This window comes from Poecilia mexicana, unplaced genomic scaffold (genome assembly GCF_051168715.1).
Source record: "Poecilia mexicana isolate PSO_F unplaced genomic scaffold, ASM5116871v1 scaffold_14, whole genome shotgun sequence".
NCBI classification, from domain to species: Eukaryota; Metazoa; Chordata; class Actinopteri; order Cyprinodontiformes; family Poeciliidae; genus Poecilia; species Poecilia mexicana.
Genome location: NW_028263383.1, coordinates 17,147,358 through 17,165,277, shown reverse-complemented (window position 1 = coordinate 17,165,277; position 17,920 = coordinate 17,147,358). Strand labels below are relative to the sequence as shown.

At 39.5% G+C, this 17,920-nt stretch overlaps 1 protein-coding gene across 1 annotated transcript in view; it reads right to left on the bottom strand.

The window, feature by feature from the left end:
* LOC106919493 (vacuole membrane protein 1-like) overlaps nucleotides 1-17,920 on the bottom strand; it is a 72,333-nt gene that overhangs the window by 31,089 nt on the left and 23,324 nt on the right. The window contains exons 5-6 of the mRNA XM_014989885.2: nucleotides 15,105-15,329; nucleotides 9,470-9,601 (exon numbers count right to left, since the gene is read on the bottom strand). Of these exons, the coding sequence (XP_014845371.2) occupies nucleotides 9,470-9,601; nucleotides 15,105-15,329 (357 nt within the window). The remainder of the gene's footprint in view (nucleotides 1-9,469; nucleotides 9,602-15,104; nucleotides 15,330-17,920) is intronic.

The window sequence follows — 17,920 nt, the reverse complement described above, 5'->3', positions numbered from 1 at the left end:
AGTGTTGTTCTTCCAGCTGCTGAAAGCCTCATTAACCAAACAGTTATGTTGTTTCATCATCTTTTTTCTGACTCTGTAGCCCAGAAAGTTGGAATGAAATATTTCTTCCTCTCCCCCTGAAATGATGCGGCAAGGTGTTTTATTCTTGTCAAATAAAACATCGCCTCAGAGTTTTATTACTCAAGCTCTTAAAAATGTATCAGTGAAAATAGAACCAAACAAAAAAACAGAAATTTGTCCAACTTACTGGGCAATCCAGGTATAAAGTGTGTAAAGAATAAATTATGTGGCAGAGCAATAAGCAGATTTATGTGAGAGGAGGGTGGGAACAAGTCTGCTTTTTAATTCCTGTTTTTGCAGAATGATTGGAACTAATGATTTCTGCCTTTAAAAAAAATGCACTTTTAGAAATTAGGGGGATATAAAAATAAACTTTTAGGGCTTTTCCATCATCTCTCAGTGTGAGCGTTTCACGGCATTAAGTTGTTTTTTATTTTTATTTGCACACTGGCGTCTTGTTTTGGAATCTAAAAACGCTTTACTATCAAAATCAATTGGAACCTGAAAGAAATACTTAAATCCTTCCAGTAAAACTACGTGCGAAGGAAAAGCAGCAACAACAGGAGATTCTTTTGCTCCTCCTGTGAGCAAGTTTGCAACAAATGACTTAATTTGAGCACCAAAAAAAGGAGGATAAAAAAATAAAGAAATATTACAAATTTGATATTCAGCAGAACATATTATTTAGGACTTTAAATATGCTTTAAAGAGATTCTGCAACACCAAATCTGAGCCTCAGGGTTTCTCTTCACTCTAAAGTTTTAGGATTTTATTTTACAGAATAGAAAATCTTTTTAATAATTAGCATCAAATGTGGATTTAAAAAAAAACATATAAATCTTAACCTGTTTAGATAATGCACTTTTATACAAATACAAGCAAAGAACAGAAGACTTTGTGTTGCAGAGGAAGTATTGACGCTGCGAAAACAACTCTTTTGATATTAAATAATTATATCTACCGTAAACATTTATCAAAAAGGGAATTTTAAGACAAAACTTGTTTCTGAGCTAAAGTTAGAGCCGTCCTGAAGCTTTAACAGTGTTAAAGTTTGCACTAAAATGCTCTGATTCACCTGTCTCCTTCTCTAAATAAATCACAGAAAAAAATATTTGTCAACATGTTTCTTAGCCTGCAGAAACATTTAGCTGGTTTTTGCATGTCTGCAACTCAACATTAGTGCCTTATTAATTGTTTTAAGTTGCAATGTGAGAGAAAGACAGCAGTCTTGTGTCATTCCTGTGACTCAGAAATCCAGGACTTTTCCGCTGCTGTTGCTCTATCGCTCCTGACAGAATAACAAAGGCCTCTTTTCACTCCAACGACATATTTATCCAGAATATTCCAGAGAGAGAAGATGCAACCTGTTTGGATTTTAAATTGTTGTTTTCTGGGAAGACTGAGAGTGCCAGGCAGAGCTGCAGGTACGGAATCTCATATTTTTGGATGTTCCTTTCAAGATGAAGGTAAAGAGAAAAACAATTACTTCAGGGCAGAACTGATTTCTTATTGTTAAACTGAAGATTTTTTTTTTCCCACTGAAATGCAAATTTTGCTGATTAATAAAATACTTTTGCTAAATGCAGTTTGAAAAATGCTGTTTTCGAAAATGTTTAAAACAAATCTTCCGATTGTTCAGACCCAAATGTGATGTGAAATTTATTATTTAAATCAGAGATTTAACAGTAAAGAAAAAATGTGCATCAGATTAAACTTATTAAGATTTTGGGGTTTTCTTATGAGATATCAAACTAATTATTTTGCTAATTATATCTATTTTTTTTAATAAACAATATTTTATTTAGAGACATATTTTAATTTACTTTATAAAAGATGAAAATACTTTTCTTTTTCTGCTTAATTTTCTTGATTTGACCCAGATAAGTTCTGGAATGTAAAAAAAAATTGAACATAAAAGTTTTAAAGCTTTAGGTCTATTTTGTTCTTAGAGAATAAGAAAAATAAACTAGAAATTTGAATGATTAAATTTAGATTTTCTACAATAATGTACATTTAAAGAACTGATTTAATCCTTTCGAATCTCTGAAGGATATTTTCCATCTGTACAAAGTAAAAGATTTTTGTGCATAAATGGACACTGCAAAATCATTTATTAATTATACCAATAAGAAGGCCTTGCTTTGCATTCAACATTGATACAGCTATATATGAATGCTTCTTTTAATTTTTTTTTTGACAGAATATAATAAGCCTAATTATTTGCTGTACTTCTGTTTAGTTTTCCATAGAATAAAGATTTATTCTTGACTGAAAAAGTCAAAATTTAAATTAAATAAATACTGTTTTATGTCATTTTAATAAAAGACAAAGCAAGGCCTCTCTGACTTTCTTGTGGATTTTTTTTTTCTTTCCCCTTTCTTAGCTTCATGATGTCCAGACGGGAGGCTCGCAACATTATCAAGCCTTATATGGTCAATAACACCAATTCGGTGCTGATGACATTCGTTGCGGGGTGCAACCCAGCAGACAGGAAATCTGAGAGACGCAGGAGGCGGCCTAATAAGGTGGTGGTGGGGGGAGCAAAGAGACACAGAATCTGATTGGTTCTCGATTTGAATTTCTGCCTCCACTGTTGTCCAATCGTGAAAGTTTCTCCTCAGACAACCCAGTAGTTTTAATTTCACCCGGTCCCCATGTGCATGTGTACATCTGTCTGTGTGTGTGTGTGTGTGTGTGTGCGTGTGTGTGTGTGTGTGTGTGCGTGTGTGTGTGTGTGTGTGTGAGAGCAGCTCAGCTGGTGGGATGCAGGGAGGGAAGGAATGTGTGTGGCTGCTTTACAGCCGAACCGCTGAGGACAGAGTCTGGGACACCTGACAACGATGACTCCTGCAGAACCAATCACAGAGCGTTTCTTTTGTTTTCAGACATCGTGACAGTTTGGTTATTTAGGTGCTGCAAGTTGAACTTTTGGCTCGAGCAGCGAGAGACCGTAAAAATAGTCAGAGAGCATGAAAATATCATTGCAGTCTGAACAAAGGGTCCCAGAGGAGATAAGAGGAGGGGGCCACAGAGCGTCAGTGAGTGTATGTGTTGACTTGTGACACTGTGATTTACTGCAGTTGAACTGCACACTTGGATCCCCTCTCCTTTGTGCATTTCTGGGGCCATGGAGGCATCTATCTAGGATGGCTAGGATTCAGACATCCCGGCTCTGCCGCTGGCGGCTGAAGGGAAAATCACGGTTTTTTCCCTGGCGCCCGGCCAGGAACGTGTCCTCCCAAACGCTAGCCCAGTTCTCCACCCTGTTAGCAGCAGCCTGATGATCCTGATGATCAGGAGGAATTACATTTCGTAAAATCACTGTGAACCTATGATCCTGTGTAACAGGAAAGATTTGATCCCACCTTTAGCTGTTTAGCACAGATTAAGAGCTATTTCTGTATCCTGATAAATTAACCCTTACTAGGCAAAATTGAGATTATAATTTGGTAAATCATGTCCTGCATCGGTTTTCTTTTGATCCAAGTGCATATACTGATAGATTAGGAGTCATGGAAAAGCTGGAACCAGGGGCGGCTCCAGAAAGTTTTACAAAGGGGGGCAAACGGGGGCCCAGTGAGAATAAGAGAAGGACAAAAAAGAAAAGACATTAGGATATCATTAATATACAAGTAATGTTGCACCTCATGTTTTTATTCTATTTGGTACACGGAGAGGGTCCAGTAAACAGGCAGGTGGCCAGGATTTTCACCAGAATTGATTCAGGATAGACGTCAAATTATGAACAACCAGAGGAAAAACAAAACAGGCACAACAGAGTTTTTCAGTTTATTCAGGAATTCTGAAAGAATGGGAATTTCCTCATGTAAATATAACATAGCAATGTAAATATATTACGGGTATGTTATGCTCTATATGCTAATAGGCTCAGATCCAGAAATCTCCAAATGAATTTTCTCAAACTGTCCTTTTGTCTGTAGATGCACAAATCAACCAGAGCTCAGAATGGGCAGACATTTCAAGGATAAATAAAAAAACTTAGTTTAGAAATCTATTTTTTAAGAGTGTCTCAGGCTAACAAGCGATTGGCAAGTCAAATATTTTTCTGTTCATTAAAATGCATCTGACAAATGTATTTTCTGAAGCATTTTCCTGAATGATACATGTTCAGGAAATTTCTACATGCAGTCATTAAACTCTGAAGAATCAATGTTGTAATTTAGAAACTCATAATTAGTAGCTCAAAGTTCTCCATTGTCTTCAGACATTTGAAGACAATGGAGAACTTTGAGCTATTTTCGGATAACAAAAGCATCAAACAACAGCGTGTACTTTAATAGACATTGTAAAATTATAATAAAAAAATCAGTTCAATGTCATGCTATGACGAATAAACGGGAGTAATTGTGTAATATCCTTTTTCACGTCAGCCGCTAAAAATCGGAAATCGCTAGCCAGGAAGTGACTGATGGGTGAATCTCCATGTCGGTCTTTGTCTTTTATGTTTTTATTTTTATTTTTTTACACTTTAAAAACACGATGTGATTTATTAAAGTCCAGTCATCGACAAACAGCAGGGCAGTGACAACACTCTGCGCTCTATTTGGAAAAGTAAGCATGAGACAGGGAAAAATCTATGCACAGCCTATACACAAGTCAACACCCACGCACTTTCCCCACCCCCACCCCCCTCCACTCGCTGTGTGTTTTTTTTTTCTCAATGAAAATCTTTCACACAGAGGACACACACGCACACACACAACGTTTAAAGTTCATCTCATTAACTCCTGACAAGCCTGCGCCTGCTCCGTCCTCTACAGGAAGTGGACTGATTAAGAACTCGTGACGCAACCGACGTTACGGTCCCCCTTTCAAGAATTAAGAAAAAGGAAGAAGAGCACAATCAGATCTGTCCACACTTACACACACACACACACACACACACACACACACACACACACACATACAGAGAGAGAGAGAGAAATGCACCCCTGAGTCCACGTTGACAAATTCTTTAACAAGCTGTGGTTAAAGGGAAGCTGGTTTTAGTGTGAGTCACCCCCCTCCTTTCAAACAGTTTACTGGAAATAAAGAGGGAGGAGGAGGGAGGGGGCACTTTCAGAGAAGTCACGTGACGGGGCTGGGCAAACCACAGCACAGAGCGGCTTTGAGTGCAGTAGGCCAGGGGGGAAAGGAGGCATACGCCCAGCGCAGATGGCCCTGATTTGAGTTACAGGAGATACGATCCTGGGAGTTGGCAATCAAGAATTCACAGCCTGTTAACCCCTTCCGTTCCAGATGAAGGAAACATCAAAAAGAAAAAGAAAAAAAAAAGTTGCTAAGTCAAATAAATAACTGTAGTTCAGATGGAGGCTGGGAGAACAGAATCTGAGACAGCATGTGTCAGTTGGGAGGATTTCATGCCCTCTTGTACTGTGTGAGCAAAAAAAAAAAAAAAAAACTTTAAGAGGAGCCTGACATTCATGACATCAGCGTCTGGAACCGTTAGAAAAGGCATGACTTCATTATTTTTGAATAGGTCTGTTGAATGAGAGAGAGAGTTGGAGAGAGAAAATACTTTGAGAGGTTTGCTGCTGTGCATCACGTGAACTTGTGGCAGGAAGTTGGCTCAAGCGGGCTTGGAGGAAAGAAAAAAAAAAAAAAATAAACAGGCTTAAGTCAACCTGCTTGGCAGTGGCGGACCGTAGCGACCAGAGCGGCGACAAAGTCAGACAAAGCTGGGGTGAAGAGTGTGTGGGCTGAGAGTGTGTGTGAGTGGGAGGGAAGGAGGAAGGGGGGAGTCGGGGCCATCATGGATGTGGAGCCATGGTGGGTTGAAGCAGGGTCACATCCTTGACAAAAAGAATTAACCGCTTCCTGTCTGATGCACAGTGATCCGGACATGTCCTCATTTTCCTCCCAGTTCCAGTCCCCCAGCGGATTCACTTTGCTCTGCTACTAACCAAACCTCCAGCATTGTAAACGGCGCAGGTGATGAAGACCTCGGTCCACTGCGAAGATGAAAGCGGACTTAAAGACTGGCGTTGCCGGAACATCCGAACATCAGAGCAGCTGTAAAAGCTTCAAGGTTCCGCATGTCTTAAGTCCTTGGTGGTGCAAAAAAAAAAAAAAAAACTTGCGTCCGGATGCTGTTCAAACACACAAGCCCTCGTCACATACTTTCGCACACAGCTGTGTAAAGAAAGAGAGAGAGGCAAAGAGAGAGAGAGAGAGAGAGAGCGAGAGAAGGAGGATAAGAGACAGAGCTTAGAGAGAGCAACACACAGTGGAGGACAGAGGAGTTGAGAGAATAGCAACTGAGGGACAGTCAGACTAAGTCAGGAAGAGAGCGAGGCTGAGGTTGCGGTAGCTTCGTCACTTCCAATCAGTCTCTCCATGGATGCGAGAGCAAAAGGTGGCGCTCCTCCTGCGTCCCACCATCACCGGTTTGAGGTCTTCGGCGCTCGGATGACGATTTGAGACAATGTGTACGACAACATCGCCCGTTTTGCCTCGCTCCTCTACGGTCTCCTCCGCCTCACTGGCCGACTGTCGGCAGGGAAGCTCCCCTATATCAGCGAGTGATGTCAGAGCAAACCCCTCTCGCACATGTGGTCCGAACTCCGGGGCTGATGTTGATTGCCAGCCTGCGCAGCTGTCCGCTGCCATTTCAGCAGGTGCAGCATCCGCGCGCCTCGTTCGGCTGCAGGACGGGATTCCTTATGCCGCTTTTTTTTTTGTTTTTTTTTTGGGTTTGATTAGGAAAATGTGCGGGAAATATGGGGAGCACACATTAACTCAAGTTCTAGTCAGAAGTTTACATACACATGTCCTTAATATGAATGTCATCAGTTTTGTTTGCCGTATTCTTTTTCTATACAACTTGGAATTTTTTAAAAAAGAGCTGAGTGTTTATTGCTGATGTTCTCTCTTCCACACATGATCATAATTATGCGTACAGACTCAAATATGTTTTAATTTGACTTCAGTAGCTACTAGAGCTGGGCGATAAAATCTCAGATTTTTCATACCAAATCAGATTTTAATTGATTCGGTTCCTTATGGAAAATGTAATTTTTAACCAATTAAATACATTTTGTACTGTGTAGTGCTGTGTAGATACCTTTATATTCTGTTTCGCTCATATTTTTCTCGGTCTATTCCCCATTATGTTTTCTGAACATTTGTGCTACAGTATTTGTTGCAGCACTGCTAAACAAGGTCATGGACTTCCGGCTGGTTTCCACAAATACGCCATTTTTATTCCTCACAAAGATTTTGTAGTCCAAGTTCAACGATACTAAAGCTACAAAAGCTACAATGGTCTGTTGCTAGGTGAATTGACACGTTGATGGATGGAGGGGTCGGTTCCTTCTGTCTGCGGAAACGACGGACACAGCAAGTTACAGAAGCCCGAGTAATACGTTGGTAAAAAATAAGAAAAAAAATCTTGATTATCCAGAAATTAAATCTTCCTAAACAGGAAATTTGATTAATCAATAAAACCAATTTATCATCCAGCCTTACTAGTTTTCATAACTGTTTGCAGCAGATGATTAATCTAAAGTATCTCTAACAGAATTGAGTATTTCTCAAGGAAGATAAGAAATGAACTAAGTTCCAGGGAATTTGGCGATGAAAGAACTGTGGTAAACATTTTTGGAGACGTTTCAAAACTGCAGATTTAAAGATTATCGCGACTGTACACAAGGTTCAACTTATTCAGATGTGTCACTAATTTGCCACGGTCAAATGAGACGAAGCCGATCAGAACAGTTAGGAGAGTTAGAAGAATAAAAACCACCAGCGTCATCGTTGACGGTGAAGTCGCCTGGCAACCAGGAACAAAGTATCTGCTGCTAAATGAGCACCATTAAGTTTAACTATTATTTCCCCTACATACCGTCTGGGGAAACTTTTATGGTCAGATAAATGAAATAATAAACTGACAAAAATGACTTTAAAAAGAATTATGTTTGGAGAAGTAAACCTCAAAACCTGTGGAAACTGCCAAGCTAAACCACAAAACCTGTGGAAACTGCAGTGGCAGTATCATGCTATGGGGTGTGTCTCTGACAGTGGTATTGGTATTGCACTAAGAATCACAATTGACTTTATTCACCAAATTTGTGCACACAAACAAGGAACCTGACTTTGTTTCCACTTTGCTCTTATATTTATTTGAAAAACATGTAAAAAAAAAAAGAAGTTTGAGTAAGAAGTTTATTGCAAATATTATTGAAATGAAATAGGCTGTTCATCAGTTCATTAAAAGTTTGAACTGTAAGAAAAAAATAATCCTAATAATATGGTATTACTGTGACACCCAATTACAGAAACTATGATAACAAATATAACAGCTCTTTCTGGTAATCACAAAAAAAAAAAAAAAATCCCACTTGGCAGTTAAACGTTTCATATTGTTACTGAACCCTCTGTTCTTTGTTCTGCTATCTTGATGATCTATTGTAGGTGATGAGTCTTTGAGGTTGAAACGCCTCCTTGCCATCACCCTAATCATTAGCGACCATCGCAGGTTCTTTATGAGATTATCCATCACTGGTTGAGCAACTCTAAAATGTCACTTCCATTTAGAAGAAACACTTTTGAAAAGATAACTTCAAACTTATGAAGTGGAGTATGAATTTTTTTTTTTTGCTAAACTGTATTTTTTTTACAGAAAATATTATTTTTTTCATATTTGTGAATCAAAAAGTCTTCTGATTTGAAATGTTACCAACCTCATATATGCGCTGAAAAGTAAAACACGCACAGTCAACAGCAAGACTGACTCACTCGCATGTCAAATATGTTAATTGTTTGGTTCAGTCGAGAAAAATAAGAGTCACTGACTCAGTTGTTCACAGGTTCTCAGGCATACATGGATGCAGATGTTTGGTTTCTCCCGCTCTGTCTGGATGTTTGAGCCACATGAGAAAAAAAAAAAAAAAAAAAGACTTTCCTAAGTCTGGACACGCGACAGGCAAATCTTATAAAATGGTTTTTCTGCATGCGTGCTTTTGTTTCCATTCTTCTTATATTATTCATTATAATAGGAGGAGGAAAAAAAAACCACACAAATATTTACAAACAGCCGTGAGGCATTGTTGAAATATGTGGAGGGGTGGCATGCTGAGCATATTTTTAAGGAGGATCTCCTAATGAAAGCCTGAAACGGAAGCAGCGTTTTACTCAAGCGCATCACTTGATGTTCTCGGAGTCATAATGTTGCGCAAGAGTGCGATTGCGACGGCCTCATTGAGAAACGGGGGTGTGGTTATTTCATCAGCTAAGGTGTTTGGTAAATCCCCAACTCTGGAGTTAGGATGAAACGTAAGTGAGAACTACCTTCATGAAATGAGTAATAGGGCCAGACAGAGGAGAAAGTAACTCAGCGACGGTAACTATGACGATGAGGGAGGAGAAGGTGCAAGGAGCAATGTGTCACCTGGGCGGACTCGGTCTGGTCCAGCATTTCCTCAAACTTCTGGTAATCTTCGTCATCTGGATCAGCGCCGGACAGGCGGGCAGCCCGCGCCATGAAGTAAGGAGGGAGCTCCCCTATAGCGGTACCGGCGCCCTGTTCGGCAAAACACAAACAACAACAACAACACACAGAGACAACGACGTAAAGTTAATACGTCAGCTTAAAATGATATTGAGGGAGATTAGATAATGTAAAGAAACACATTTTCCTCTTTTATAAATTTATTATAAAATCCCATTTTCAAACTATACTTTTAATCTTTAACAAAAGTATTCTACCCCTTGGATGTTTTACCCTTTTTTATTGATTTTACCAATCAATAATGAGCAATGACGTTTGGCTTTTTTGGCAAAAATAATTACCAAGAATCAATAAAATCTTAAATGCTAAATGTAACCTGATTTCTACAAAACAATGACAGTTCAATAAAATGACTGAATAAATATTCACCCTCTTTAAAGTGACTGACCTAATTCAACAGAGGTCCAGTCAATTGGTGCCAATAGTCTCACAGTAAGTGAGGTCACCAGACTGCAGTCTCCAGTGATTATGCTATTAAGATACTTCACATCTTACATCGGCATTCATACTGTTACAGCATGAAGACAAAAGAATGGTACATAGAAACTAAGGTAGAATGATTTTTTTTTAAATAGCGTTCTTTTAAAAGGCTAAGATAATTTTGGTTCAATTTATAAACACCTCATATGATTTTTCATATACATATTCATCAGCTTTTGAATAAAAGCCTCCTCATCCTTGTTCTGTATATGTTCTCGTATTCGATATAAAGAAGTTCTCCAAAGTTATCGAGTGTAATTTGTGAACAGTTTTGTTAGCATGGTCGCTCAGAACCAAACAACTAAGTGAAACGCATCGCTTTGAAGATGTGACTAGAAAAGGTTTGCTGCACTGAAAAGAGCACCAAATAAAGGTGTAGAGTAGAGTCCTATGGTGCTTTAGTCCTTTTTCATTTTGACTAAAGGAAGTCTGAGACATTTCACTGAAACCTAATGCGACTACAGACACTATGCCGATTGTGTTACCCTACAGACTAGCAAGCAAAAACAGAACAAAAAATATTTGCACAGCCACTATATGAACAAGCTTTCGTTGCTTGATGACTGGGATTGTTTAACAGAAGCAATTAACAGGACTAAAACAAAAAGGATTTACAAGAGTAAAAATCCCACAGATTTTCAAACAACTGTGGATCCATTACAAACAGGGCCAACGCAGGGGGAAAGCCATACGCTAACTCTACATAATGCAGCTGCCAAAAGGAGCTTGTAGCTATAAAGTGCTAGAGCGTGTGTGAATGAAAAAGGCTTAACAAGACGAAAGATGAAGTGATTTGAGGGAAATAAATCCTTAGTATTTGGGTGGGTTCACCAGGTTTGTGAAACAAAACACGACAATTTAGGGAAGAGGAAGGGAGCGCTTTGAGGAAAACAGATTTAATAAACAAAATAAAACGGCAAACTCCAAAAAAAATTAAATGCTTAAACGGTTTCAATCTTTTCCACAACTCCCTGTGCTTTATTTGGGGGCATTTACAGCTTCTTTTACAAATCATTCAAGTCTCCGACCCGCAAAGACAAACGTAGAGCAGGCAGAGCTCACAGGTCACAGCAGGTGTGTGACGACAGCACTACACATAAAACGTGTCGTAAAAATCCCTATACCATTATTTTCAACACAATAACAATGGTAGCAATGTTGTTGGCCAAGGAAATTCTTCAGAAGTAAATTATATGTCTCACCTTATTGTGCTTCTTTTCAGAAATGATTTCTGAGTCTTGCCTGTGCTTTTAAATGCTGCAGCTCTCGCTGGTCGTACAAACAAAACGTCATCACGACGTCTCTTCCTTTCCCAATCAGTTGGTGCATATCTGGTACTAAATCGCTTGGAAAGTCTGAGGCGTAACGGAGGTAGCCAGGCTTCCACCAACCTCATCTCATCATTCCTGTTGAAGACCAGGGAGATCAGGAAGCTGGTTTTTGCAACTAGCTCTCTGTAGGTAAAACAGTTTGTGTCCAGGATGTGTGGGACTTTTTCTAACCCTAACCCTGTACAAATTGGACAGAAGGCCAACTTTGGTGATGGTTTTGTGATTTGACCCAAAGTAAAAAGAGACTAAATATGAATGAAGGCCACATTTTCAGGGTTTTGTGACTAAAAGATTAATTTAGTCCAACTTAACAACTGCTTTCTGTTAGTTTGGTAAAAACCAGCCCCTTGTTCTACTCTTTGCTTCGTGCAGAGGGCCTAGAAACTCAACTATTAAGAAACAATTGATTCCTGGAGGCGTGGACTCTGCTGAAGTCTTAAATGTTACCTAATCACTAATGTTTGGCTGTGACGTATGTAATGCACCAGTTTGATGCCATCAAGCTTAATGAAACCAACCATTCTCCACAGCAAAGTGGCGAGCTGAACGAGGCGGTTGATAATTCAACACTTGGATGCGTGGCCAACCTGGACTGAATGGCTTTGTTCACTTCCTCTGCTGCCATTGCCACAACTACAGGCAGACTACAATTCTAAAACGGCACAGAAAATCCATGTCACCGTTCAAAACTTCTCCGGTTTGCTGACTGGCTCGGTTGATATTTTACTGGAGAAATCTAAGTGAATGAGAGAAAGTCCAAACAGAACAGTGAGCGGAGATGAGAACTGAGCAACGACCAGGCTGGCTTTGAGTTGGTCTGCTGCACAAAATCCAAACAAAATTCCCTGAATGTTTTGGTTTTAATCTGACGAAATGTGAAATAGTTCAAGAGGTATGAATACTTCCAGCTCTGCAGATAAATTAAGTTCCAATTAGAAAACACATTTGTATGATTACAAGGTCTTATTAATGTTAAGTATTAAAGCAGAGAGGAGTGAAAAAAAAAACTTTGCTGAATGTGCTGTTCTGGCTGTACACGCAAATCCCACCATCATCATCAAAGAGGAGTATAACTAACTAATCACAGGAGCGTTACTTATATGTTGCTGACGGGCTGAGCCAGAAGATGATTAGTGGGTAGTTAGCAACCATGGCAGCAACAACAAGCCCAAACAATCACTGTCAGGAGGCGGTGCTATCCCCCAAAAATCTGGCACGCTGCATCTGTAATTTGGACACCCTGTTCTCGAGTTAACACGGCCGTCTTTAATGAAATCTTCTACTTTGTTTTTTTTATATAATGGCGACGTGCTTTAATCTCCCTGGCAGCTGCTCCATTCAACAGCTCCGCTTCTGTTCGCGAGCGCGCAGCTCGGGGTGTTTGTGAAAGCAGGGCAATGAAATTTGTCCACCTGCGCCGCACCGCTGTTTGAAGTGGAGCACTTAACGCATCCACTGTCATGGACTTCAAGAGCAAAGAGGGAGAAGGACAAAGAAAGCGGAGGAAAGAGAAAGTTGGAAGCAGGAGGAGGAGGTAGAGAAGCAGTTGCGAGGAGGAGGAGGAGGAGGAGAAGGGTTGGGCGATGTTTCATGTCTCATCACCAGCAAAAGCAGCAGGCTGGCAGGAGACGGGGTGGTAAAAGGGGCGGGGCTTCGTCGCTGAGGCTTTGAAAACTTGCGTGCAACAGGTGCCTCCAAACTGTAGAGCTGACAAGCCTCGTGGGTGGGGGGGGGAATTGAAGCCAGAGGGGGATTTGGTGACAGAAACACAACGACAAACAAGAGAGTTTGGTAATCCTTTGAAAGAAGGAAGAGTTTGTGTGTGTGTGTAGTTAATATTTTACAGCTCTGCTGAAGCCTGGGGGCCAATTACAGCAGAGAGCAGAAGGGCCGGTTCCTGTAAAGGCGCCAGCAGTGAAGAAGTAACTGAAGAGGTTTATTTCCCATTCAGCACTTACATCTTCCACATTACTAGGAAGAGGGAAGCAGATGATTGTAAAACAATGAATAATCTACCGAGTTCAGCTTTTTAATTCCCCTTCAGTTCTCCGCTTCTGGGTCACAAAGAAACAAAAAAAAAAAAAGTGAACTGTTGATAAAGGCGAACTTGAAAAGGCTAAACAGAAATCTGCAACGGAGCGTGACTTTTTAACCGGTCTGGCTCATGTCTTGTTTTCGTTTTTTTATGCATGTGTGAGTTACTGATAAACCAGCAGAGTAAGAAAAAAAAGCTGCACTTTCTCTTTCATAAACAGTTTATGAGTCTATTCTAATGTATTTTTTGCGTACAAAGTAGAGGAAATGCTTCTGTTCAGGCCCTGAGAAGAAATGGGCCGACAGACTGAAAACATTTTTATCTTTCTTGGTAGTCACCAAACCAAATTGGGTAGATGTGTGAAACCATTGACGTTGCTTGGTGGAAATTCACTGCAGTCAGAAGGGGTTTTCCAAGAATATGAGTTATTAATATGCACATTTACGCCCCATGTAAATTTGTGGCATTTCTAACTGTTACAAGAAACATAAAAGGAAAGAAGCATGTCTAAAATGAGAGGAAGAAGAGCTAAAGCAGCAGCTAAAAGATATTTTAAATGTACAGTAAGGTCAAAACAAGTTAAATATTTATAATAATGTTTGTATAGCAATAAATGTCTGGGTTTTATGTAAAAGCACAATCTCCCCTTATTGTTTCTTGCAAAATAATTCATAAGTCCTGAACTTTTAAACATTAAATCAATGTTTAATTTTATATAGGTTTATATAGAGGTTAAAGTCCTTGTCAAACGACGTTTGACTAAAGTCAAAAGGGTTGGAGACAGCTTTTTATTTCTCTTTCTCACTGTTTGCGTTTTAATGATGTTTTTTTTAAAAAAAAAAAAACTCTTTCTCACATACTGTTTTTATTTTAATTATGTAAAGCACTTTGAAATGCCTTGCTGCTGAAATGTGCTATACAAATAAAATTTTATTGATTGATTGATTGATAAAAGTAAAACTTTTATGCAATTCATAAAGTGGTGCAAAAATGATGCACAGTTTTCAGCAATTCTTTCAAATAAAAATCTGAAGGTTTGGGATTCTTTTGGATTCAGCTTGTTTGATATCCTTGCAACTCCCTGCATGGCTTAATCTCAGGAAACGGATAAAAACTTTTTAATCTAATTTTAATAATTAAGTGAGCTTAATGTACCGCTTGATAACTAGGATAAATTTAAATGTATGTGACTGAATTGAAATTACGTTTTTGTAGACGGCATTTGTTGTGAATTATTTAAAATGTTATAAAATTACAACAGCATTATAAATAAACTGGGTTGAATTACAAACTGTTCTGTAGCGGCCTCTGAGGTGTGTTAGAGAATGTAAGTGAACAAAGAGCATCAGGAAGAGAAAGGAAAACAGCAGACAGGTGAGGGGAAAATGTTCTCACAGAGATCTATCTGCTAAAGCCATGATTGTGGCACAACTGCAAACTTCATAACTATGGACTACTTTGTGTTGGTGTATCTCATAGCTTCCACATAAATAAATTGAAGTTTGTTGTAGCAAAACAACACAAAAGTGAAAAGGGCACGAATACTTTGGTGAGGCACTGTAGTTTCACTGTTACAGTAAAATACACCAGCAAAATCTGGTTCCGATCACTGCAAAGTGACTCAACCAAGGCAAGTACCCACAGCCGGTGCAATCCTAGTAAGACTCACCCACATACAAGCTTCCAGACGAACTTTTGAGATGATGGTCCAGAGGGAGATGCTTCCCTGGAGGCCCACCATCCCGTCTGCCCCCGCATCCACCTGCTCGGCACCGGGGCCGGATGTCGGTGCTTCCTGTTGGGGACAGACAATTTGGTCCGGATAGGGAGGCTCAGGGAATTCCACCGAACCACATTCATAGGCTGCCAGGGTCACCGCTGCGATGTGAGGTCCCTGAATACCAGACAGCAAACACAGACAAGTGAGAAAGAAGGAGAAAATGCTAATTAGTTCAAAGCAAGAGCAAGTGAAAACTATTAACTCAAACAGAGTGGGAGCAGAGCTACCTGCTGGTATTTTTGAGTCAGTGGAAGACCCCTCTAATATTAGCATGGGTGAAAAGTTGCAGCAGTGAGTCAAATATTAACTAATAACATAATGACAGTTTTATGTGGGCCAGAATCAAACTGTGCTACGAGTTGCACGGACAAACATTAAACGTTTGCAGGATAAATAGTGGTGGTGCAGAGCTATTAAAGCACCAACAGCCATAGAGACGTGCAGCAGAGAAAATCTCAGGAACGTGAAGTATGAACTGAACAATGAACCAGAAACAAGTGGCAACTACACTGTATGTGCTTTGTTTCATTTATCTACGACGTCAGCCAAATGTTGCTCCGGTTCCACCAAACAAAAGAACAAACTTGATTTTCAGCTCATGTGACTCAGTAGCGTTAGCAGTCCAAGGTGATGACATTAGCCAACCATGTCAAAGGTAACAACATGTTTGCCATTTATGGTTGTTTAGTACCGTCAGTTGTAAATTCCCCCTCTCTAATGACCTTATCGGTATTGAACACTAAATTAGATAAGAAAGAAATTATCTAAACATTTAAAGGTTGTGGTGGATGACACAAAACAAAACCCAGAAGTGGTTTTAGTGCTTTGTAATTTGGATGAGGAAAGCTAAGGGTTAGATATTTAAAAGAACTGCAGCTATTAATTTGCCTGGCATCATTTCATTAAATCTGACTGAAACATGGTTGCTACTCCACCTCCTCACCCTGCACTTCCAGGAATGCGGAAATTTAAATAATTAAGAGTTGACTGGTTTATACAAAGAAAATCCTCTTGCTGCAGTTTTCTGAGGCAAAGTAAATTAATTTGATTATCACAAATCAAGCTGTTAAGCCAACGAACCACCATTTAATTGTTTTCTTTTTCTGTTCAGCTTGATTCATGCTTATTTTTATGAGATTTTCATGATTTGCTCCCTTTAGATTAGTATTTCTTAATGGATGGTAACCATACAGAAGCTGCAGAGAAGTGACTTAAACTAAGGCCTAGTTCTCAGGTAGCTGGACATCTGGAAAAACAAAAACACTTTCAAACAATAATTTAGCTTCCCGGTTAGATGAAGTCAGAGAACTCTATGATTGCAGTAACTGAGTGCTAAGTAGCGAATAAAAACAAATAATCTCTTACAATGCTGCTTCCACTCCTGTAATTTAGTTATCATCGTAGGCTTCTTGAAAAGAAATAACAGCCCTTTAAGCATGATGTTTCGTGGTCACTCAAGTCTGACTCACTTTGACAATAAGTACGATAACATCTCGTCTCAGAGTTCAAAGTTTGATTAGGTTTTATAGCAAGCAGAAGCCATCATCATGTGACCAGATTTCTCTGAAAAAAAAAAAAAAACACAAGCCATTCAGCGCAAACCTGTAAACGGATATATAACAATCAGACAATTCTCTGGTATGATCCCTGTAAATAAAGGCACGACTGTGGTGTGGGCTGATGTAAGAAGACACTTTGTACTGTTTCTTCCATGTGTTTACACTCATGGATGTGCGTGTAGGAAGGGTGCTCCCTATGACGCACACAGAGGCAGTTTGGCATTACACAATGCAGCACCATTTGCCTTCTGGCAAAAACCTGGGGCTGGGCTGGAACTTCCGCACCCGCACGAGACGAGGCCGGACGGGACGGGACGGGATGTGACAGCACAGTTAGGCAACAGAAACTGCCAAGTCATCTCTAAAGGAAATGTGCTTCTGCTTTTAAATATGTATGGTACGCATAACATCCAATCAAGCTTCCAGCTCAGAGCCAACAAGCACTCGGCACGGGTGTGAATATCAGGTCAATTTAGGGCATTTAATGATTCATCTGTTTTAAGGATTGTGAAAACAATCATTGGGTTTGCGTTTAAGAAAGCTTGCGTTCAAGTGAGGATATTCTCTGATCCGCCTCGCATCAGAATAATACAGGCTTAAATTAAAACATTCTCCCACTGATAATTGGTTCAATGTCCCAGGAAAACTGTATTTTGACCACAATTCTTTGGAAATGTGGTCAAAATACAGTTTTAAAAGACGCATCTTCACTCCTCCAAATATGCATCTTATTATGACTTATTATAAGTCATAATAAGATGACAAAGTTATATTATTATAACTTTGTCTCATATGGAAAAACCTTTTCCAGTGGGTATTTTAGCTGGTAAATGTGGGTAGAACCAACTTTGCAGTGGACAGTGAAGATGGTGTTCCAACTGTTTCCTTGCAGGTTGATCCTATCCAGTTTTTCTGACGTTGAAGGTTGGGATTTTCTTCCAGATCATGTCAAAAAGCGTACATAATTTTTGAATAATTTAGAGATAAAATTGCTTAGTAATTTAAAAAAAAAACATATAGATTGATGACATCTATTAGCTGCAATCAGTCCTAATCAATTAGAAAATAACAGATTTTGTATCACAAAAAATAAATGCATCTACAATCAGTTTGCAAGTAAATATGACATTTATGCCGCTGATGGAT